Source organism: Pezoporus flaviventris, unplaced genomic scaffold, assembly GCF_033815535.1.
Source record: "Pezoporus flaviventris isolate CSIRO_AGI_PZ_B2104156 unplaced genomic scaffold, CSIRO_AGI_Pfla_v1 ptg000025l, whole genome shotgun sequence".
Classification (NCBI taxonomy): domain Eukaryota; kingdom Metazoa; phylum Chordata; class Aves; order Psittaciformes; family Psittacidae; genus Pezoporus; species Pezoporus flaviventris.
Genome location: NW_026892573.1, coordinates 15651613 through 15674776, shown reverse-complemented (window position 1 = coordinate 15674776; position 23164 = coordinate 15651613). Strand labels below are relative to the sequence as shown.

General features: G+C 41.4%; 1 protein-coding gene across 4 annotated transcripts in view; it reads right to left on the bottom strand.

The window, feature by feature from the left end:
- The window catches only part of ATP8A2 (ATPase phospholipid transporting 8A2), a 323662-nt gene that overhangs the window by 232635 nt on the left and 67863 nt on the right, over positions 1-23164 (bottom strand). For all 4 annotated transcript variants that reach the window (XM_061457660.1, XM_061457662.1, XM_061457661.1 and 1 more), the window contains 8 exons: positions 22643-22718; positions 13978-14083; positions 12538-12620; positions 10830-10879; positions 9783-9852; positions 7993-8077; positions 6584-6723; positions 3210-3348 (listed from right to left, as the gene is read on the bottom strand). In XM_061457660.1, the coding sequence (XP_061313644.1) occupies positions 3210-3348; positions 6584-6723; positions 7993-8077; positions 9783-9852; positions 10830-10879; positions 12538-12620; positions 13978-14083; positions 22643-22718 (749 nt within the window). The remainder of the gene's footprint in view (positions 1-3209; positions 3349-6583; positions 6724-7992; positions 8078-9782; positions 9853-10829; positions 10880-12537; positions 12621-13977; positions 14084-22642; positions 22719-23164) is intronic.

Here is a 23164-nt window from a genome sequence, read left to right as displayed (position 1 = left end):
AGAATGATTATCCTCTGTGTTTAGAGATGGCATATAAGCCCCACTCAAACTTTGCATAGGGATACAGGCAAGCATGCTGGTATTGCCTCAGTTCCCTCCACCGAAAAAAAATCAGTTTGCTGTAACAGAAGCGTTCTTACGTCTGAATTGTAAAGATATGGATTTGATGGATGGACTGCAAGATGGGTAAGGAATTGGCTGAATAGCTGCATCCAAAGAGTTACAATCAATGTCTCAATGTCCAAGCGGAAACCAGTAATGAGTAGTGTCTCTCAGAGGTCATCATGGGAACACCACCATTTAGTATCTTCACCAATGACAGACAATGGGATTGACTGCACTTTCAGTAACACCAAGCTGAATGGTGCAGTTGATACCCTAGAGGGAAGGGATGCCATCCAGAGGAACCCTGATAGGTTTGAGAAGTAGGCCTGCAAGAATCTCATGAAGTTCAAGAAGGCCGAGTGCAAGGACCTGCACCTGATATTTGGGCTTGTCACAACACAATAAAGTACACATTGGGGAATGAATTGGTTGAGTAACCCTTCAGAGAGGTACCTGGAGATACTGGAGCATGAAATACTGGATGTGAGACTCCACCTGGAGTACTGCATTCACAGCTCTAGGGCCCCCAGCTTAAAGACAGACATAGACCTGTTTGAGCAGATCCACAGGAGGTTCACAAAAGCAGTAAGAGGGCTGGAATATATCACTTGTAGGAAAAGGCTGAGAGAGTTGGGGTTTGTTCAGCCTGGAGAAGGCGCTGCAGAGACCTTTCAATATATAAAGCAGGCATATAAGAAAAACTGACCAGGGCCTGTGTGGGCAGATCAAGGGCCATCACTTCAAACTGAAAGAGTGTGGGTTCAGATCAGACATAAGGAAGAAAGTTACGATGGGGGTGGTGGGACTGGAACAAGTTGGTCAGAAGAGTTGTGGATGCCACATCAAGGGAAGTGTTCAAGGTCAAACTGGATGGGGCTTTGAGCAATCTGGTCTAGTAAAATATGTGTTGGTTGACAAAAAGCTCAACATGAGCTGGCACTGTGTGCTTCCAGCCCAGAAAGCCAACTGTATGCTAGGTTGCAGAAAAAGAAGTGTGACTAGCAGGTCAAAGGAGGTGATTCTCCCCCTCTTCTCAGGACTCACGAGACCGTACTTGGAGTGCACTCAGCCCCCAGTACAAGAAGGACGTGGACTGCTTGAGGGAGTCAAGAGAGGGCCATAAAGACAACCAGAGGGCTGAAGCACCTCTCCTATGAAGACCGGCTGAGAGAGCTGGGCTTGTTCAGCCTTGAGAAGAGAAGGCTCCAGGGAGACCTGAGTACATAAAGGGGACCTAAAAGAAATCTGGACAAGGACTTTTAACAAGGACTGGCTTTAAACCAAAAAAGTGTAGATTTAGATTAGATATCAGGAAGGAACTCTTCACTGTGAGGATGGTGAGGCACCGGAACAGGTTGCCAGGGAAGCTGCAGATGTTCCATCCCTGAAAGTTCAAGGCCAGGCTGTCACTGCCCATGGTCCCAGGTTTGGAACTGGATGACCTTTAAGGTCTCTTCCAACTCAAACCAGTCTGTGATTATAAGGCAGTGCTAATAGCTATAAATGCATACCGTAAGGTAAGAGCTCTTAGCCTAACTGTAGGGATTAATTTCACACTAAAGCATGCCACCCAAGGCTCTGTCCAACCTGGCCTTGAACACCGCCAGGGATGGAGCATTCACAACCTCCCTGGGCAACCCATTCCAGTGCCTCACCACCCTAACAGGAAAGAACTTCTTCCTTATATCCAATCTAAACTTCCCCTGTTGAAGTTTTAACCCATTACCCCTTGTTCTATCACTACAGTCAGTGATGAAGAGTCCCTCCCCAGCATCCCTATAGACCCCCTTCAGATACTGGAAGGCTGCTATGAGGTCCTCCACACAGCCTTCTCTTCTCCAGGCTGAACAGCCCTGCATTCCCAGAAAAATCTTACTAAGAAAGTTATTGGCTGGAAACATCAGTTCTGCTTTTCCAGGAGCCTGCTGAGCACCAGGATCATGGTAAATTGAAATCTGCCGTGGCTTTTTGGCCTCACTGAAAGGCAAAGATGATCCAAGCTCCGCAGATTGTTTTGAGAGAGGATGAAGATACAGAAATACTGTTAGCCTTCTAGAGTTGTTTCCAGATGCTAAGGACACTTTTGGCTGATAAAAACTGAAGACTGTATTTCACGCTAAAAAGCCATTTCTGAACCCAGAACTCCTACTTTCTTTAAGTAGAGAGTTCATACGGTTGAATTAAAGCTTATCAGAAACACCCTCTTCACCTGCAGGACTATGAGCTGGCACATGACTAAATAGAAGGCATTCAACCATGCCCCAGCAAGGTCAGTCATTACTCTTCAGAGAAGTTAAGAATGCAAGAGACAACATACTAATGACGAAGGCCAAGGAATTGAGATGAAGCTGGAAGAACAAAGTACTCAAACTCCTTGATGCAGCTGCCAAGAGTTCAAATATCCCTCAATACATATGCATATCCTTGCAGCAAGCGAGTCCATAACCATAACCTCCACACACAATGAGAAACTGAAAACACTTTTTACTCTCCAGATAGCATATTTACACCTGAAGCATAAAGCATACACGAGGATTAGGTTTTAAATTCAATGCTTGTAACCCATTAAAACTAATATACAAAAGCTGGAAGGGTGCCATATGTTTGTACTTTCAAGGCAACTTGAACATGAAGCTAATTAAGTTTGAGTTTTACTACCAAACTGTACAGTAAAAGTGGCAATTTAGAAATTGTAAGGGAGATGCTTATTCCTTTCAAGTTGTTTCATGAACTCTTTTTTATGATAGCAAACTGGAAGTTACTCTCCCTCAGCCTTCAGAGCAAGCAATTGCTGCAAAGCTCATTTACTTGTGTTCAGGCTAGCTGCTGTCAGTAACTTACTTGAGGTATTTATGCCAAGAATGTTAGCTACATTTTTTTCTTTTAATTTCTCAATAGAAGATACTTCCCTCCTCTCCAGTTGTCTGTTGCTTTTAAATCATCTACTTAAACCACACACCTTAATTCTACCACAACCCTATCAGTTCAGCAAGTTATTTCACCTCTTGGTACATCTTCAGCATAGGAAGATACATGAAACTTGATTCAGTTTTGAGAAGTAAACAAATTCTAGTCAGACAGAGTAACCAGAAAGAGGGGAATACCTATGTTGAGAGCTGTTTCCTGCTTGTCACCTGTCAGAATCCATATCTTAATTTCTGCCTTTATTAGTGTAGCTATTGTTTCTGGAACACCTGCTTGCAGGCGGTCTTCAATGGCTGTAGCTCCAAGAAGTAGCAAATCCTGGGGGAAAAAAAAAAAAAAAAAAAACAACAGAATTTGAGGGATGGCTTTCTTAAGATAAAGCTCTTCTGGAACACACTCAAAAAGGAATTAAAGACAGCACGTTGCACCTCATTCCTGATACAGGATTTTGACAAGTAATGCACACTACAGTAAATTTCTGGTGTGGCTATTCTACTTCCTCTGCATACAATTCACATTTCAAGGGGTACAGAATGGAACAGAGTGTTTCTGATCAGAAAGATGGCAATGTTTCAAGAGCAATTAATTGAAGTTATACAACTCCCAAGCTAGCCTATGGATGAACATATATACTGGAGTATTCACTAATCACCATAGCAACATGATGAGTGGGTCTCAGTTTATACATTTCCTAAGCTCACAAAACAAAAGTCACCTGGCATCACATCATTTAAACTCATTTCCCTCCCATAAAACGTACATATAGACTGGATACAATCACTCAAAACAAAAATTATTGCAACTATTTATGGATATAATCACTACATTTATGTAATACATGTGGTATGAACATTAATCAATCCAAGTATCTCTAATCTACATATAGATGTCTGCCAGAAAAACATGTCTTATACAAAAAATGTAATACTACAGAGTTCGCCATGTTCTTATGCAATTCTAAAGCAATTGCTTGAAGAGATTTGGCTGTGTTACAGTAAGAAAAAGAAAGTCAAGCAGGCAAAAATACCTAAGAAATAAACATCCTCAAAAGGCACAATTTACTTAGCAGATTTTAACTTTCAAGGCATATTAATGATTCCTTAGACATGTAAAGATTTAAATTTAAAAGAAATTGATACAAATTGAGTTTAGTTATACTGTTTCACTTCAAGAATTGCATAGAACAAGCAACAGCTTCTATTCTTTGTAGGGATTACAGTTATTCAAGTGAAAACAGACGAAGCGAACAGAAGCATTTAAGAGACCTGAGGTTGGTCATCCTGGAGAAAAAAGGCTTCAGGTAGACCTTACGGTGGCCTTCCTATATATAAGGAGAACTTATTAGAAAGATTGAGAGAGACTTTATACCACAGCCTGCAGTAGCAGAACAACAGGAAACACCTTTAAACTGACAGAGAAAAGATTTAGATTGGACACAAAGAAGAGATTTTTTACAATGAGAACTGGGAGACACTGGAACAGGTTGTCCACAGAAGTTGTGGCTGCCCCATCCCTGGCAGTGTTCAAGCCAGGCTGGACTGGGCTTTGAGCAGTCTGATCTAGTGGAAGGTGTCCCTGCTCATGGTGGGGGGTTGGCACTAGATGAGCTTCAAGGTCCCTTCCAACCCAAATCATTCTGTGTTTCTATGAAGAGGGCATTATTTGCAACTCCCACTTGTATGCACCTATGCATGCATAAAGAACAGAAAGGGAAGCTGTTATTTATACAAGTATGTGAGCTGACATCAGTTACAGGTCTTGACAAATCTTAAGATTTATTATGAGATATTCAGCTGGTAAAGGTAGAAGAATTTACTTTAGTACCCTAGAGCCTCCTGGCTATACAAAAATGTTTGCCTTTATCAATGCCAACAATATTTGAAGGTATCAAATTAAATCTAAGCATGCAATTGCAGATTGTCTTCTATTCCCAAAGTCAGTTGTTAAGCAGTTAAACATGACAGCACAGGGAAAAGCATGGCTGAGCTACCCGAGCAGGGGAGTTACTATTGTGCCTGCTGAAGCACTCTCAGCCAGTCTGCAGGTGGGGAAGGAAGCCCATTCATGTTTGTCTTCACATGTACACCTGTACTATGATTCAGTAACCAACACTCAGACTGGCAAAGTAGCTCTCCTATTCTCATTTGAACCCTTCAATGAAAAAAAATAAATAAAAAAAAAATCAGCCTATTAAAATACATTATACTTTGTTATTGCCACAAGCCAGTTTATGATCTGGAAAGAAGTGCCTGTAGACCAGAGAATTTAACTCGGGAAATACCAGCTCTAAGAAAGGGAAAATAAAGGGCAATTTCCTGCTCTTCGGTATGACAAGCAAGCAAACATTAACAGGAAAGGGATACAGTGGATATTTCCTACCAATACGGCAAATTCCAAAATTCCAATTATACAACCCATTCATGGGTTCATTTTTTCCAAGATTTCAAATTGTGAAAGGAGACAGAAGATAAATGGCCAAAAGTTATCTAAGGCTTGAGAGCACATTTTAAAGTAAGAGAAGCAAGGTATGTTCACTTCTCACCTCAGTGAAAAAGAAGTGTACAAGAGCATAGTGCAGGAAGCAGAAAGCTGAAATAAGTTATGCAAACCTACAGAGCCAAGGATTAGACAACCACACTGGCCAACACAAAAGATGGCTTCAGACATTAATCTGATAAACAAGACCCATTCTTCAGCTGTTACTTAAGGAGTTCTTGGAGTTTTTCCATAACCCTATGAAAGTTAGCCGCTTTCCTAGTCTTAATCTCCTTTCCTCTTCTGTCCCAACTAACTTCAGTACACAACAGCGCTCCAGAACTTAAGTCACATTCTTAATATTAAAAAAAAGAAATTGAAATTCAAAGAGTGTTTTACAGAAACCACTATATGAGTGAAATAACCGGCGCAAGGAGAAAGAGCATGAACAAGTGTAGCTGAGAAGTGACTACCAGCGTATCAGAAAGCAGGAAGACCAATAAATACTAAAGAAACACTGGCCCCTAGTGTTGGCATTTTACCATTTCATTTAGTGTGGGATGAGAGTTTCAAACTGGCTCTCCAACACCTACTTTTCCCTTTCAGAATTATGAGTTCTACAATTTGCATGGAGAGCAGTTTTTCACCGTTGTTTCCAGGCCATGCAACTACAGGGGTCAGTGAGCACTCTGTTTTGTCTACAGGGTCTACAACAGCCTTCAGAAAACCTGAACTGAGACTGATATATGAAAAGGAACAAATTTCTCTGTATACACTAGCATATGGGAACTCGGAGCAACACAGTGATTCTGTATGTTATCTTTTTCAAGGTATATCACTGTTACACAAGACAAAAATAATGAGAAAGGAGTTTATGAGTAGCAATGACATTTTATACATAACTTGGTCTCAGACGTACAAATTAAAACTTGAGAGATCTATGGTCTGAGCAGGTTGCCAACTAAAAACACCTTTCCAGGTTCTTATGAGTTAACTGGTTCACTGTATAAAGCCCAAATTCCATGAGAAGAGATATCTGTAAGGGAATCTGATAAAAAATAAGAAGTATGTGTATTACCTTTTCAATAATCTCATAGCATTCCTCCATCTTCTGAGCTCTGTCTTTCAGAACTGTACTGGTCTCATTGTAGACACTCAGCCACTCTCTATAAGAGTTTTCTGACAGATCTGCATAAGCAATGCACAAAGTCCTCAGACCTACAAAACAGAAAACAGCCGTTACACACAGCAGAATTACACTATCAGCAAATCATTAATGCCCTAATGAACACTAAATTCTAACCCTCTCACCAGAGCAACAGGAGCTTTTAACACACATTGTTAAACTCCAGATTCCACAAATTTTCCCTGTCCATGTTTAAAGCATTTGAGTTTTCACAAATGTAATTCAAAAGCCTGGCTCATTTAGGTAACTGATGTTGGTGTAAACCAAGAGAAGCCAAGGGCCACAAGCTTCTCCCTGATTTTAAGTATTGCAATCTAGCCATACTGGAGCCACAAAAGTGCCATCTTTAATCTTTTTAGTTTAACCATGAAAGCAAGCTTGGCTTTCATGCATCTTTAAAGGTCAAATAAAAAAAAAAAAACAGCTACATACTGTAACTGGAAATATTACTTAGTCAAACACACTGCACAGCCCACATTTCCTTGTAAAAAGACTGTTTCCTCCTACAGTGTATGCATGTAACTCACATTAATAATGGGAGTTACACATGCACAAAGGAGTAGATAATAAGGCCCATGAAGTACAAAAGCCATTTTATTAGGCCACTGGAAAAAATTAACATGCAGAAGTAATGACTTTTTCTTCCTCTGGCATGAGTCAAGCAGAAAGGAGCATGTGTCATAAAGTATTCAAGTTTCATCACTGAGAACACAGGAGTCTGCAGAAAAATTACTAATTAAAGCTGAATAGTGTTTACAGATTTAGGAGGGAAATCACTGGTCCATGGTTTTCCTATAACAAAAGTATCTTATGCTACTGCAGAAAAGGGACAAAGCCAAGTACTTCTGTTTGAACAGAGGTGTCACATCAGTCCTAAAGGCCTTACAGACCATTTCAGATCATTTCTGACGTCTTGGTCTTCCAGGCTTCTCAACTTGTTCAGGTTATCTCTCTGCTTCATGAAACCAGGGACTTTGTGCCTTTTACACTGATAAAAACATCTCTAAACCCAGTGTAATGGAAGTATTCTGAGCAATGCAACTCACACCCAGCCCTTCATCACAGGCACACAGCACCCCATCTTTTCCTTCCAAATTCTACTTTCCTACTGAAATTGAACAAAAATAGGGCACAAACTTTTAGGGTTAAAGTTATCCTGGAGTTGCTAATTTGATGATTACATACCACTTCTTAACTTATCTTCATAACCATCTTACTCAGCACTGCAAAGGTTAAACAACGCAGAACATGCTGCAAGGAGTTTGCTAAGTTGAATTCCCATGACATGCTGCTTCTCTTACCTTCTGTTGCGAAGTATTCAAGATGACACAGTGTTTGCTCCATATACTCAGAATCTTTTGAAAGCCTCTCAAAAATTACATTATCCTATTAAAATCAAATTCATTACAACAGAGTAAGTCTACAAATGAAGTTTCTATTTGGGTATTTATGAACTCAAGTAAAATAAACTGAGTGGACTTGCCAATACCAGAGCCCAAGACTATATTTGCAAATATTATGTTCAGGTTTTAGGGACCCTCTTTTGAGTAAGCCATCTGTATTGTGCCCAGTGGCAAAGATACTGCATCCACTTTCAATAATGGGAACAGAAGTACGCTCTGCCCCCCTCCTCCCCTCTTTCCATAAAGGGGTCTCCATTACTGGACAGTACAGAACACCCCTTTCTGAAGGGGATATATTGATTTCCAGAGAATGTAAGTGCCTGATCTTATCCAGGATACATTGTAGTCCCATGCAGAAGAGCTTCTTGCAGTCCTTTCTGGAAAAGATTCCCACTGATATTAAAAAATAGAAGGCAGAAGCACTGATCAGGTTCTACGACAAAATCCTCTTAGAAATATCCTTCTTTCGTCACTATATCAAAGGGCAACTGAAACAGCCCAGATAACAGAGGGAATCGAAATACAGCACCATCACCTACATGTCTGGAGTCTCTGGATTTTATTCTGCAACTGTCAGAACAGGGTGCTACACATACATGAGATACGGAAACCCTACTTTTGCTCAAACATGTACTCTTGACTAAACACGCCTACATCTATCACTGATTAGAGATAGGCATACAAAACAAGTAATTTATTATGGAAGTGACAGGACAGGAGATGACTATCAGAATGGGAAAGAGTTCATACGGAACAGGCAGTTAAGTTAGAGTTTAAGTGAGTTTTGTCTTGTATGTTCTGCTGCATCCACAACACCAGGTTACACTAATTACTACAACCCTTTTGCTCTTTTAAGACATCTGAGACTGCTCATATGGAAGACAGCATAAGTCTTTTTACTATAAATTCCTATGTTCTCCATCCCTTCCTTCTTCAAGAAGAAATGTGAGCTCAGGTATAGTATGAGCAACAAGCAATTGCAAATCTGTGCAGTGCTACTAGATGTACAACTTCAAAATACTGTACAAAGGCAATGGGCTTAATCCACTCTCACCAGACCAGCATGAAGCCAGCACATCTTTATCAAATCAAGAGTGCAACTGAACCAACAGAGCAGTGCACCCAGACAAATATGTCCGGACAAATTCAAGTAAACCAGATCTTTACAAAATTCAGATCTGGTTACAAAAAGCATTGAAATTAGAACCACTCTTTGGCTGTGGCCAATGCTACTTTTGCAGCCTTTGCACTTTGGTAAGTTATTGCTTTTGTCAGTGAAGACAGAAGAACACCATGGTGCAAGTCATGTTGACAAATTACAGAAGGTGCAGAGATGCAAGAGAGCTAGATCAAGAGCCACTTGAGAACAGATTTTAGCATTACAGATCCAAACGGTCTTTAGTCTAGCTCCTGAACTGCTGCTGTGCAGCCTTGTGAAATACTAACTTTGATTAATTAAAGGGCACTGCTCCCATCAGTTTCATGACTTCAACTGGTAGTAGAAAGCCCAACAATCTTCCTACCAGCAAAACGAGTCAGAGGAGGAATGAGCAGTCTCTTAAATCACTTTGCCCTAAACAGCAAGCCAACAGGTACTACGTACAATACATGAAATGCCAGCAACAGCCACAGCTGCTAAAACAATAACTAGTAGTGTTACTTCTCCACTAGGTGACTTAATTACTTACAGCCCCTTTGCAGTAGAGACGTAGCTTTCCTGATGGAGTTCGAACAATCACTGACATCCTCTTCCTGTTGCTATTGAAGAAAAAGAATTTGCTTCTGTTAGTCATCGCAATGGAGAGCAAGTCCTGTTATAGCCAGAGATTTTTCTCAGATGTGTCTAGTGCATCTGAGATCGGGTGAGATGCAACAGTAATAACTTGAGACCCCACAATCCTTGACAGAAAGGAGAAATACCAAATTACCTACTTCCAGCTTCAGCCCTATGGCTCCCATTGGCAAGCACCCGTCAAAGCAAGCCAAGACACAAGAACAGCTGCCTACCCAAATCTTCTCTGGCTTATTTTTACATGCTCCTTTAGAGCAGAACCAGCCAACTCAAAGACAACAGAGAATAAGACTTCAAGTCATTAAGCCACAGAAATGGTAGGAAAATCAATAAATAAATCACAAAAGCCAGCTGACTAGCACCACCTAAACTGACAAAACTTTATCAGCTGACAAACAGAAAGCACCTTTCATCATCTCCAGTGATTTAGGGGCCTTATTCATCACACAAAGCTTCTTGCTGCCCAAGCAGTGCCCATGCTATCTAGTCTAACAAGTTAGGAGTGCTTGCAAGGTTTAGTTTTTCATATCTGGAGTGGTTCTTAAAGAGGCACCAAAAAGCCATTCAGTTGTAGATTCCACCTACTCAAACCCAAGTAATTTACAAAAGCGCTGTAGAAGTGCAATCTCAGTCTCAAAGTAAGTTCTTAAAATAGACAAGTGACACCAGGAAACCAATGAGGCATGGAATAACACTTCCAGGGCAGCAACTTCTCAGGAAGCCAACAGAGCTGCAGTGGCAGGGAAGAGTTTCATGCTCACATGCCGACAACTGCCAGTTTGTAAGAAGCTCTGTACTGGTCCTATACTGTAAACGAGGAGGGGCAAGAAAAAGCTAAGGAAATTCAGCTCTTCTACTGCATCAGCTGAATCTTTTTGTTCTCAATAATATTTATGAAAATAGCTTTGCTGCCCTGCATTTAGCATATTAGAGGAAAACTTACCTGGAAAACTCTAGCACATTAAGAATTTCAAAAGTTTTTTCTTTTCCCAACTACAAAAGAAAGCAAACACTGTAATAAATATAATTTTCAGTACATTCTTACACGTGCAAACACGTAAGGCAGCCAAGCACAATCTTTCCAATACATCCAAGTGCAAATAAAACGTAGTAATAGCTCCCTCTCCTGGCAAAAGTAATGTAGACCCCTATTTAATGAAGGCATTCTAATCTTACTTCAATGCCTAGTACTGTGGCACCCTCCATTTACTATTTTTACACTATTTCAAGGAACTACCGTTTTACTCCAGAATGATAAGCATGCTCTGAAAGTTTATCTGCATATTTGCTTCTTAACAGCTAACAGACATGCTACAGATTGTGAGCATTGTTCCAACTTCGAATAAACATGCCGTGCGGATTTGGTATTACAGTAATAACCTTTGTCTGAACTGCTTTACTATTTCTTTTACTTGAATTTATAACCCTATTAGATTATATGTTTTGTGGCAAAAATAAAATGATTTACTAAGGATAAATTCCTGTTATTGCCAACAACTTATTGTTGGAGTTGATGAGCAACCTGAGGAAAGAAAAGGATTTTGAAACACCTTGTCTTTGCCATTCCTGTTGTAGAGCAGATGGAAGAAGCAGTAGGAGTTACTGGAGAGTCAGAACTCCAGTGGTATCTGTAATACATTGTCAAAAAAAGGGCTGTAGCAAAGCCTAATTGCAGTAGTTATGTTCTACAAGGTACATACCAACTCAACAATAACTAAGATCAAAAGTCATCTCCAACCCATGCTACATATACTGCCACTGATGCAGGCAACAAGACATGAATCTGAGAGTGAAAATTTATATCACTGGCTAAAGACTGACCATGTTCCCAACTTGGTATGTATGAGGAGTATAAAACTAGCTCTCGTGGGCCTGGTTCTCCTGCAGAGAAGAGCCTAGATAGCTCTAGATGATGGTGCTTATCCTAAGATCTTCCTCTTAAACTAAGCAGCAGTTTTCTGAGAAGCTGCTAAAAGTTTGTGACAAGTCTTGAAAAGCTGTGTTTTAAGTGCTTTGCCTGGCAGTGTACCAAGAAACTTGAAAGTGAATGCACCTGAGCAGAAGGACAAAAATGTATCCATTATTCTTAATAAGCACCCTACTAAGCTGCACCTGTGTAAATCTGGATTCACTTTAGCTTGGACTGCAAATTCAGTCAGAATGGGGCCCCATGAGTTTGAGACTGCCTGCATCAGCTCTAATCCGTTAATTACACACCTCCGCATACAGAGCTTGTTAAGCAGACACATCTTCTACAGAGTATCTTACTAAGAAAAATTCCGTTTTCAGACAAGAACTCAAATATTTCAAAGCACAGTAACCATTAAAGGTAAGTCAGAAAATCTCTACACACATGAATTGCCTTCTAATGCGAGTGTTCTCATCTGTGTTTCCCAGACAACGGAAATATTCTTCAGGCACAATTGCTGTCATTTCCTACATAAGCTCACAAGTTCCTATTGCCCATGCCACACAGAAGGGCAATGGACTTTGCATCTAAAAACAGAGTAAGAACTTTTCCCAATCTGAAGAAGCCTGGGATGCCACATAGCATCTTAAAGGCTCTGTAAAAGCAAACTCACCAGAACCACAAGAGAAATCTATGTTCTGCATGAGCTTAGAAGCCCATGCTGCGCATACTTACTACTTACCGCATCAATGATAACAGAATGTGGAGTCCGTCCTGTGAAAACATAACCAAGTTTTTTTGCTCCTTTCACCAAGGCCCCTTCATCTGCCAATGCAAGAAAAGCTTAAGATTACTATGGTATGTAGAAGACATCTGCAAAGCCCATTCTTAAATATGCCACAATGCCAAAACACAGAAACCCCCTTTCCCTATACTCCCCCATCTGTAGGGCTGTTAAGAGTAGCTCTGCACACACTTCCACAAGAATGTTCACACTGTAGTCCTACAAAGGCCATGCAATATCAACTACACAAGCTTCATAATCTGCATAAAACATCCTGAATTACTGAAGCATTGAACTCCACTGTTGTGGACACATGAAAAAGGGGAAATACTTGTTCTCAAACCAGGGTCAAAGCTACATTATTCTAAATTCTTAGAACGCGTATTTAATCCATTTCCTCCTGTAAAGGTACTAAGTCCAAGTGCTATAGAAATATAACATTGTCTTATGGAGACTGAACTGGGTAAGTGTCATTAAGAGCTCAAAAACCAACTGAAACCAGAGCAAACTCTTCTAGCTCTAGCAGACAGTTAAACAGCCTCATTAAGAAGCAAGTGGCATTAGGGATAACCCCCATATAGATATATTTAGTGCCAATTCATGCACATAACACCTCTACAGCCTCTTTAGTCTCCCCACAGTTCATCAACGCTGTGACTGACCACAGGTGCCTTACACAGGCTCCTCATCCCACTCTTCAAGAACTCTGAAGTATAAATAAGTGATGCTGCTTCACCATTCAATACATTACTGCAATTCCAGAAACAACCTCAGTTAAAGAGAAATCTAATGGGGAGCAGGGCCCTGTTGTTCCCCATTTAGGCCTGCCTACCTCCTTCAATACCTCTGTGCTACCTGAAACAAGGAAGAAATGGGTAAAGAGCAGGCCTGAATAGGGCCAGTATCCTGCTCTTAGATGTACTGCGTCACGTATCAGCACCCTGTACCTGCTTAAACCAAGATGGGAAGATACTAGGAACAAGAAAAATAGTTCGCACCCATGCCAGACAAAGTAACTGCTCATGCAGAAACAAATCCATACTTTCATAGATCAGCTGTACACACTGAAAATTTTACTTTTGCCATAGATCAGCTGTACACACTGGAAGTTTTACTTTTGCTTCTCACCCCTGCAGAAAGGCCAGAGTAAAGGGTCTCATGAACACAGAAAGACTGTAAGCCTGACCTAGATCTACAAAAACATCGTGGAATTGATGTTCTTGTAGAGGGCATTTAAAAGCAGCATGCACTGATAACAGAAGATGCCAGATCTACCGCAAGCATCACAGGAGACATCATGCTTTCAAAATCAGTGACCTTTACAGAAATTTCTGGACCTTCCTTCTAACTACTTCTAGTCTCACTCCATTCCTTCCAAAAAAAAAGAAAACAACCAACCTGGAGAGGAGGCCTGGTAGATTATTTTATTTCCTTGTCTCTCAGGAACAACAGTATGACACACTGCCAGCAGAGTGAGGAACTCCTGTATGTGCACAGCTGTGGGCTAGACAGGACATCAGGAGAGTCAGGTTTAGATTACACACACAGAGACAGCTGTTCACTAACGAAAAAACCCTTAGGTACTACAGACAAAAGAAAAAAAAAAAACAATTGTTCTCTATTTACAGTAGTTATCCTAGTCCCAGAACATCAATACAGCAGAGTTAAGGGCCAGCTTTAATTAACTAGAATGCTAATGACAAAAATCTCATTTTTATCACTATCAGTTTACTCATTTTTATCATGTGTCAGAGCAACCCTAGGCACAGCTACAGGTTGGGCAGAGAAGAGATTCAGAGCAGCCCTGTGGAGAAAGACTTGGGGGTGTTGGTCAATGTGTGAACATGAGCTGGCTTCAGTGTGCACTCGCAGCCCAGAAAGCCAACCGTATCCTGGACTGCATCAAAAGGAGCGTGACCAGCAGGTCAAAGGAGGTGATCCTGCCCCTCTACTCTGCTCTCGTGAGACCTCACCTGGAGTACTGTGTGCAGTTCTGGTGTCCTCAACATCAAAAGGACATGGAACTGTTGGAACAAGTCCAGAGAAGGGCCACGGGGATGATCAGGGGACTGGAGCACCTCCCGTATGAAAACAGGCTGAGAAAGTTGGGGCTGTTCAGCCTGGAGAAGAGAAGGCTGCGTGGAGACCTCATAGCAGCCTTCCAGTATCTGAAGGGGGCCTATAGGGGTGCTGGGGAGGGACACTTCATTAGGGACTGTAGTGACAGGACAAGGGGTAGCGGGTTAAAACTTAAACAGGGGAAGTTTAGATTGGATATAAGGAAGAAATTCTTTCCTGTTAGGGTGGTGAGGCACTGGAATGGGTTGCCCAGGGAGGTTGTGAATGCTCCATCCCTGGCAGTGCTCAAGGCCAGGTTGGACAAAGCCTTGGGTGGCATGGTTTAGTGTGAGGTGTCCCTGCCCATGGCAAAGGGATTGGAACTAGATGATCTTAAGGTCCTTTCCAATCCTAACTATTCTATGATTCTATGATTTCAAGTTGCAGAGAGCTGGGAAGCCAGATCATTTCCGCCTCCCCACACCCAAATATAAAAACATCAGTTTTGTAACAATCCAAGAAGCTTCACATACGCAGATTGTCTCCCACAAGATGCTGATGAAGCAACAGGAAATACTACTTTGGTGGCTTCCACAACAACTTCTAATAGATTGACAGTAACCTCACCAGAATTAAAATCACTGCAACTGCACAATTTATGATGAACATCCAGAGCTGACAGCAGCTGATTAGCCAGCAGAAGGCAATATCATGCGCTCTTCCACAGGAATACATCATCTAGCCAAGCAGAAATTTGATCAATGGTCCCTACACATTCAGCATTATGAGAACACATGATATAAAACACTCTTCACAGAATGCAGTTGCCACCCATCCCTAAGTGCTTAAAGACACACTGGGTCTATGTCATGGTTTAAACCCTAGCCAGACAGCTTGTTCACTCACTCCCAGTGAGTGGTGCCAGGCTGGAAGCAATCGAGACACACACACACCCCACACACCCCCCCCCGGGGGCTCTCCCCTTCCCCACTCCTGAAGGGATGGGGAGGAGAATCAAAAGAGTGCAACTCCCATGGGTTGAGACAGGAACAGTCCAGCAACCAATGTACAACACAAATCACCACCACTACCACCAACGACAACCATAAGAGAAAATAACAAGGGAAGAGAATACAATACCACCCACCAAGAAACAAGTCTGACCCAGAAGTCCCTGTCCTTCCAGGTAACTCCCAGTTACACCCCGGGGCATGACGTGCTGTGGTATGGAATACCTCTTTGGTCAGTTTGGGTCAGGTGTCCTGTCTCTGCTTCCTCCCAGCTCCCCCTCCTCCCTGGCAGAGCATGAGCCTCACAAAGTCCTTGGTTAGGGTAAACACTACTTAGCAACAACTGAAAACATCAGTATTATCAGCACTGTTCCCAGGCTGAAGTCAAAACACAGCGCTGAACCAGCTACCAAGGAGAAAAATTGACTGCTACTGCTAAACCCAGGACAGTCTACAACTCAGTAAAGACAGTTTGGCACTTAAACAGCAAACGTCTGATCTGCAAATTCAGGCAGCTAGAGTGACTTGGAGTCTCTCATCTCATTCTTCCCTCCTTTCCACCCCTACTTCTCACATGGCATTTCTAGTCTCCCAGCAGTCAGAAGTGGTACTCAGCTGTCCAGCTCACAAGCTGCCACACTACTTTCACCCACAGTTCACACAAACCTTTAAGGTGCTTGCCTGAAACAGCTGAAGTGAACACATGCTCCTCTTCACCAACTCTGCTATATCAGTAGCATCCACAGTTGGTGGCACCCATCTCTTACGTCACATCAGCCATTTGCTCAGTGACTGAGTCAGACATGAACTTCACAGCTCTACCTTTGCAGAAAGCCTTAGCTGACTTCACGAACTTGGAGGTTTTGCATACGAAATATCACCTAGTTCCCAAAAGTTTTCATTAGCATAGCATATTTCATACATACTCTGTCTTAACAGAACACTCAAAAGATCAAGAGCATTGCACAAGCTGTTAGAACAAGGTTGGGCCAAAACGCTGCTATTGCAATATTAAAACCAACATCAGATGGAGAATATAAGATACTAATAAAAACAGGATCAAAGTTTCCTTAAACAGTTAGAAGATGCTTCTACGTCATTTAATCTGCTGGTGTACTCTTTCTCCCGTTTCACAAAAGAAAGGCTACGATGTTTAAATGAAATTTTTTCAAGTGAAAACCACATGCCACCAAAAATCCTCTGATGTAAGAGATTTGGATTATAGGTATTTTTCTAAGAGTATATGCAGCATTACTATCTGAAACGCAGCAGAGTTATTTTTTAGAACCCTTTAATCACACAGAACTACCAAGACATTAAAACCCCCTCCACTTCCCACTTAGAGGGGCCTGGAAAATGCAATTTCTCACAATTAGGTCAGCAGCATTTACAACTGGCTCTCAGACATGTTAATGCTTTTCTCCCCAGCCAATCCATGTGACAGAAATAAACTCAAAGCTTTATCCTGTCCCAGATCCTATTTCAGGGACAAGACCAAGAACAGAGAAAAACTGTTGATTTTGGGGGGTTTGTTTGTTTTGTTGCGTTTTTTTTTCTCCAATATGGTGCCCATGGAGTACAAGAAGGATGCACTGGCAATAGTTAGATTTAATTAGTAGGAAGTAAGTTACTATGTAAGCCACAAAACAACAACATCTAGCAAATTCTGTATTAACATGTGTAAACAAAGAAGCAAGCACATCAGGAAAAGAGTTTAACAAAAAGACTGAAGATCCAATACTTATTTCTTGTTTTACTCCATGTACTCTGTCATTAACATTGAGATAACTGTTTTACACAGGCCCTTTATCTTTGCATACTGAAACTTCTGAATTATATGGTCACACACCACAAACAGTAGCAGCCACAGATTTTTTGACCTGCTGGAGCGCAGAGGCTGTGTTAAGAAAATGAACAGATACAATATAACTGGAGTAGTGTGTGAAATGTTAAGTCCACAGCAAATTCCTGGTCAGGAGGTTACTGCTGCTCCGTTATTTCCAGTGAAAGCAATGAAAATTTTATCTCCATCTCAAAATGCACAGCCTGCCAGATTCTCCTTTCAGCATCCACTGCTGCAGACCCCTGATGTTGTTCTTATTTGACTAGCCCCTTACACATTTTAATACTATGAGCTCTATCAGCTGGAAATAACCTTTCTCCAGTAATGTCAGATTTTAATCCTTCCTATGTATATGTATTTCTGCTTTCAAGCCAGCAATGTAATTTGTTGCTGTCTTGGTATTTTCACAGTTCACAATGTATTATATGGCAGTCTTCCAATTCTATAGCAACGGATCACCAGAGGCCCAGCTGATCATGTCAGCTCCTCCACACAGCTGTCACTTGTTTCCTTTCTATATTGTTCCAGCACTGACATAATATTTGTTGCACTGGCATGAATCACAACGGAGCATTCAAATTCCTGCTTCAGAGCTGTGAACAGAAAATTCATCAGTGGCTTCTGTGGTGATATATCCCTTGCAACACACCAAATTGAACCCCAGCACAAAACAGAATTCCCACAGGTTAACTGATTCTGCTTTATTGCTTATTTTCTTTCCTCTTCTAGAGCACATTTCTGCCATTTTAGTACTCAGACTCTTACTGATGGTCTCTGAGACATTCCTTGCCTGTTCATTTGTTAAGTTCAGCTCTGTTTCTTCCCACCCCCTGTTTTTTCCTTTTCCATTTATCTGTAGCAGGAACAAAGTTTGCACATTTTAGCCTCTTGTTCAGCTGTCCACAGGCAGCTCTCATTCTCCCCCTGCTTTTCCTCCCTGTGTGCAAGCTATTGCTTCTCTCGTTTTCAAAGACCCATGAAGTACCTGGTGTACAACCATCTACACCAGTGAGATACTCCACTGGCTAAACTTACTTTGCATGCTGCTCCTTACAAACTGAGAACTACAGACTCATTAAGACACAGTATCATATTTCTGGAAGCAGTTTCCAGGTTACCTACAAGCATTATCTACCCTGAAAGCAAAGTTTCCCTATCTAGGTGGGACAGCATTATCCATTATCAGCCAGGGTACAGACCATTGGTCAGGAAGCTCATCACAAGTTTTCATCCTTTCGTGTTCCCCCTCATTCAGGGGAAACAAGACACCAAGTCAAAACTCAACCTTTTGGGGAATAATCTCTGCTCTGCAGAGCTGTATCTCTGCACATTTGTCACATGTCCTTATCTGGGCCTCCTCACTCTGACGACAAACTGCATTATTCTGCCAACTGTTCAGTCTGATAAAGTTACAAGGAAGTTGAATAAATAGCGTGACATGCAATTCCCTTTTTATTTGCAGCAGCATCAGATCAGTGCCTCCATTCACTGTATTACCAGATGAGCAGAACTGACAGGTTTTTAAGTGAATGGGCAGTGGGATATAATGCAACAATTTGAGCTTCCTCCTTTGCATAAATGTGACACATTCTGCTACAGACAGCTAGAAAAATACTTATCTACTTCATTACCAGAGAGAATTATGACTCACCATCTTAAAAAGATGCAAGCTTCCTACTGTTTTATTCATTAATCTATCTGGGGAGCAGTGTGAGGATCCAGCCATGTTGGGCACCTCCAGAACAGTAAAGCTGGTAAGGCTGGAGGACAGACTCAAAGGAAATATTAACCAGCATTTGAATATCAGAGTTAAATGCAAGCTTATCTTGTGCAAAACCACTAAAATAGGACCTATAATTAAAGGTACTGCATTGTACTTCAGATAAAGAAAAGCATCAAAGTCTCATGCACACTAAGGGCAAAAGCAGAAGAGTGAAAAGTATTTCTTATGAAGCTGTACCAATTGTGAGTTGTTAAACAGAAAGTTTAACAGTTTCCTGAAGACTGTCCACTTTTCTGAACTAAAGCCTCCCAGAGGTTCTCGCCACCCTAGGTCCTTTACCCCTCCTGTATTTCAAATTCCAGTTTTCATCCCAGATACCAGCGCTACACTTTCCTGGTTCTGCCTTCCTAAGGAATTAAGAATCAGCTGATGATAGGTGTCGCAAAAACAAGCAGACACATTAGAAAGATCCAAAACGATCGCCTTCACTGAGGTGAAGCCTCAACACGAGCACAACAGCTATCTCTTCTGCCTGGCCATCTGCTAAACTACTCATCACGCATGCAGAACCTATTCGTGCATCTGCAGCTATACCACGTTTGCTGCTTCTTGCTCAAGTGGTAATTTGGGGGCCACAGAAAAAAGTTTGTATGCAAAGTGGAATTAGTAGAGGAAGCTCAGAGATAATCCAGGGAGACAGAGGAGCCTAGGATGAGATTCAAATCCTTTCACTTCTTGACCTCCTTCCTTGCACTCCTATCATCAGGGTAAAAAAATAACCCCACAGCAAACAGAGATCTGTGCCGAGTTTATTCACAGCACATTTGCAATTCACAAGCACCAAGATAAGACCATCAAACATTCTTTTAACTCTCAGGGAATAACTGACCTCTTATTCTAATAAAAGAGTTTACGCCATTTTCCCTACAGAAACAAGCCAGTGATCGCACTCCTGGTGCAGCTGCACAGTTCATCCAACAGAAGCTGTTACAAAGAAAAAGCACAGGCAGACAAATCTAGGCACTTTCTTCCACATTAAAATCCCAGAGAAACGTCCACATGTTTTCAAGACAGCTTATTTTTCCTTGGAACGTTTCCTACAGGGCAATAATTCTTTGACTGTTACTCAAGTGTGGAATTGGCCATCAGTCAGTCCTTACACACCAGTGGCCCAGAAGAGCTATGAAATTTAGGTGATGCAGGATGCTAGCAATCTTCCTAGCAGATGGAAGATAGTCTCATGAGAACAAGTACATCATTTTTTATTTTCAACCTGGAAAAAGAATTACTTGGCACTGAGACAACTCTAAACTAACACTTGCAACTGAACTGAAGAAAAACAACATCTTCAAGACCAGAGCAATAAGCACTTAATGAGTGTTCAGAGAGATCACATTGACAGCTTCAGCTGCAAAAGGGCAAATGTTTAAAGTGAATTCATTGCTTACGTGAGGACTGCACCATCTAACACCATAAGGCAGTTTGTGCTGGAACACTTTTATCACTGCAGTTCACTAAATGAGTGGAGATAGTCAGACATGCAGATCACATCTGCAGCTATTTCCTAGCTATAAAAACTAAAGCACTAAGGTAGAAGGAAACAGTTTATATACCTTAACAGCTAAAATGCAAAAAGCTAGAAATATGTGACTGTTTCCTCCCCCATTACCCTGGAATCCAGCCTTTGTCTCACTGATGCAGTTTGACAAAAAGACCCTAACTTTCTATGCAAACTGTTGCACATAATCCTTACAGTCTAACGGCTTGAGCTACATCACCACTTGTCTGTGGGTGGCATCCACCCCTCCAGTACAGTCCAGCTCTGAAAGATATCTTTGGCCTACACAAAATACCCCCTTAAGTCTTGCCAGCCAGAAGTTTCCCCAACTATTATCTGAGGGATGAGTTCACACAGTGTGCTCAGCCTACTAGTCAGCTGTGCAATGACAACAGTATTTATGTACTCAAGTTGCCAGCCAAAAGTAAACTTGACACATAAGGGTTCAACATGTAAAGAACAAAGACTTCTGAGCTGTCTATATTAATTAAAACCTAAGGAAGCTACCAAAATCATTTATTTGCCTGCTACAATAGATAGCTATCTCCCAAAGGAGAAGCTCTAGCCAGAGAGGATCAAAGTCCTAGAGATAGCCCAAAGTTAAGGGGCCATCTCAAGGCTAGATGAGAAACTCCATATCACAGCCCATTTGATGTAAGTCCCTTCTGCCGAGTCTATTAAGGTACCAAAGCACTGTTCTATAGAGGTGCCTAAAGCAACAGCCTGCAAGAAAGAGCTCAAACACTTCACCTGCATGCTACACCTAAGCTAGTAACCTTCCACTAGGAATGAGTAGCCATACATGAACAGAACAACTGAAGAGGAGGCAACCCAAATCTTGGCTGCAAGTGAAGCCCACTGGGAAATCCTTCCAGTGCAGGTGATTACAAAAGCCACACTGGAAACCAATACATTGTCTGGGGAGGGATACCCTTCTGAAAGCTAGGGTACAGGAGCAATCTTCAGGCTCTATCATCCTGAGGAAAACGTAGTGCCACACAAAGCAATTAAATATTCCTTCAGGCATTTACACCATGCTTCATTTCAGGTTCTTAGGTATTGTAAAGCAAAAACAGAAAGCAAAAGCTTCGCTACACACAAACAGGATGTTGTAACAGTTGTAGATGCTCATGCTAAACCAGCCCAGTTACAGAAGTTCTATTGTCTAAGGAGAGCAATTGGCTGAGTTTGTGCTTGCCAGTGCCCTGATTCCCCCCCCCCCGCAAGACAGTTTCTGCAGAAGAGAAGGGTCATGTTATTTTGCAAGCAACTTGAATTGTCTACTCAGACATTTCACAGCTGCATGGTTTCCAAACAAGCAATGCACTGTCTCCCTCCCAAGGGCTAGGTCCCTTCAGGACACAGCCAGTGTGGCTGAGATTACTAATCACCAAGTCTCAGGATAAACTTAAACTTGCAATTAAGTCCTACCTCTAACATCCTTTATACAGTTGGAATTCCCAACGTTTGCAAGTAAGTCTCACATGAGAACCACCATGAAATGCTCTAGATTACTTTAAAAAAATGCTATTTATGGGCATTTGAACACTCTAAATATTGTAATTTTTCTAAAGAAAAGCTATCTACCATTATTTGCTACAAGAAATTATCTTCCAAATACACCAATATCTATGAGGCTGGTTTATAGCTTGCTGGTATCCATACCAGCACCACTGTTTAATTCAGTATTAAGACAAGTGGGCAGAAAGGCATTGGAAGAAGCTATTCTGTTTCCTTTTTACCCCCTCTGCACTTGCATGACACACCCATAGAGCAAACTTGAACACACAAGTAGATTTGTTCAGCATTTAATCCCATAGCAACCTAGAATAAGGTATTTAAAAGACATGATATCCAAAGAGTAGACTTACATGGTCATTTTCAATGTTTTGCAGCAGTCTTGGGTCATCAAATTCACATGATTCACTGGTAGGAGGAGGTAGCTGGCTGCAGAGCAAGACAAGCATGTGCAAATGTAAGTAGCAACATTTCCTATCTGACTACATTTACTTTGTTAGGTAGCAAAACCAAAGTGAGATTCCACTGTCCTTGCAAATGTTGTGAAAAGATCATATGAGTATTGCAAAGTGCTGACAATTAACAACAATTTCTTCAGAACACCAGCAATAAACCCAAAATGGCTATGCCTGAAAGTATATTTAAGAAGACCCAAGTGTCAACACAACTCCTAGGGACAGATGTAGCACAAACAGCTTCTAAGTGTACTTGAAATACACTGATTTCAAGGTGACTTACTTTTAAAATAGATCAAAGATCAATACCCCTAAACTTCCTCTCTGTTTAGTGAGTTCTGCTTCAAGTTGACCCCTGGAGGATTTTAAGCTTGACTATTCCAAGTTAGTACCTGGAAGAAACTCTTACACAGAACTGAC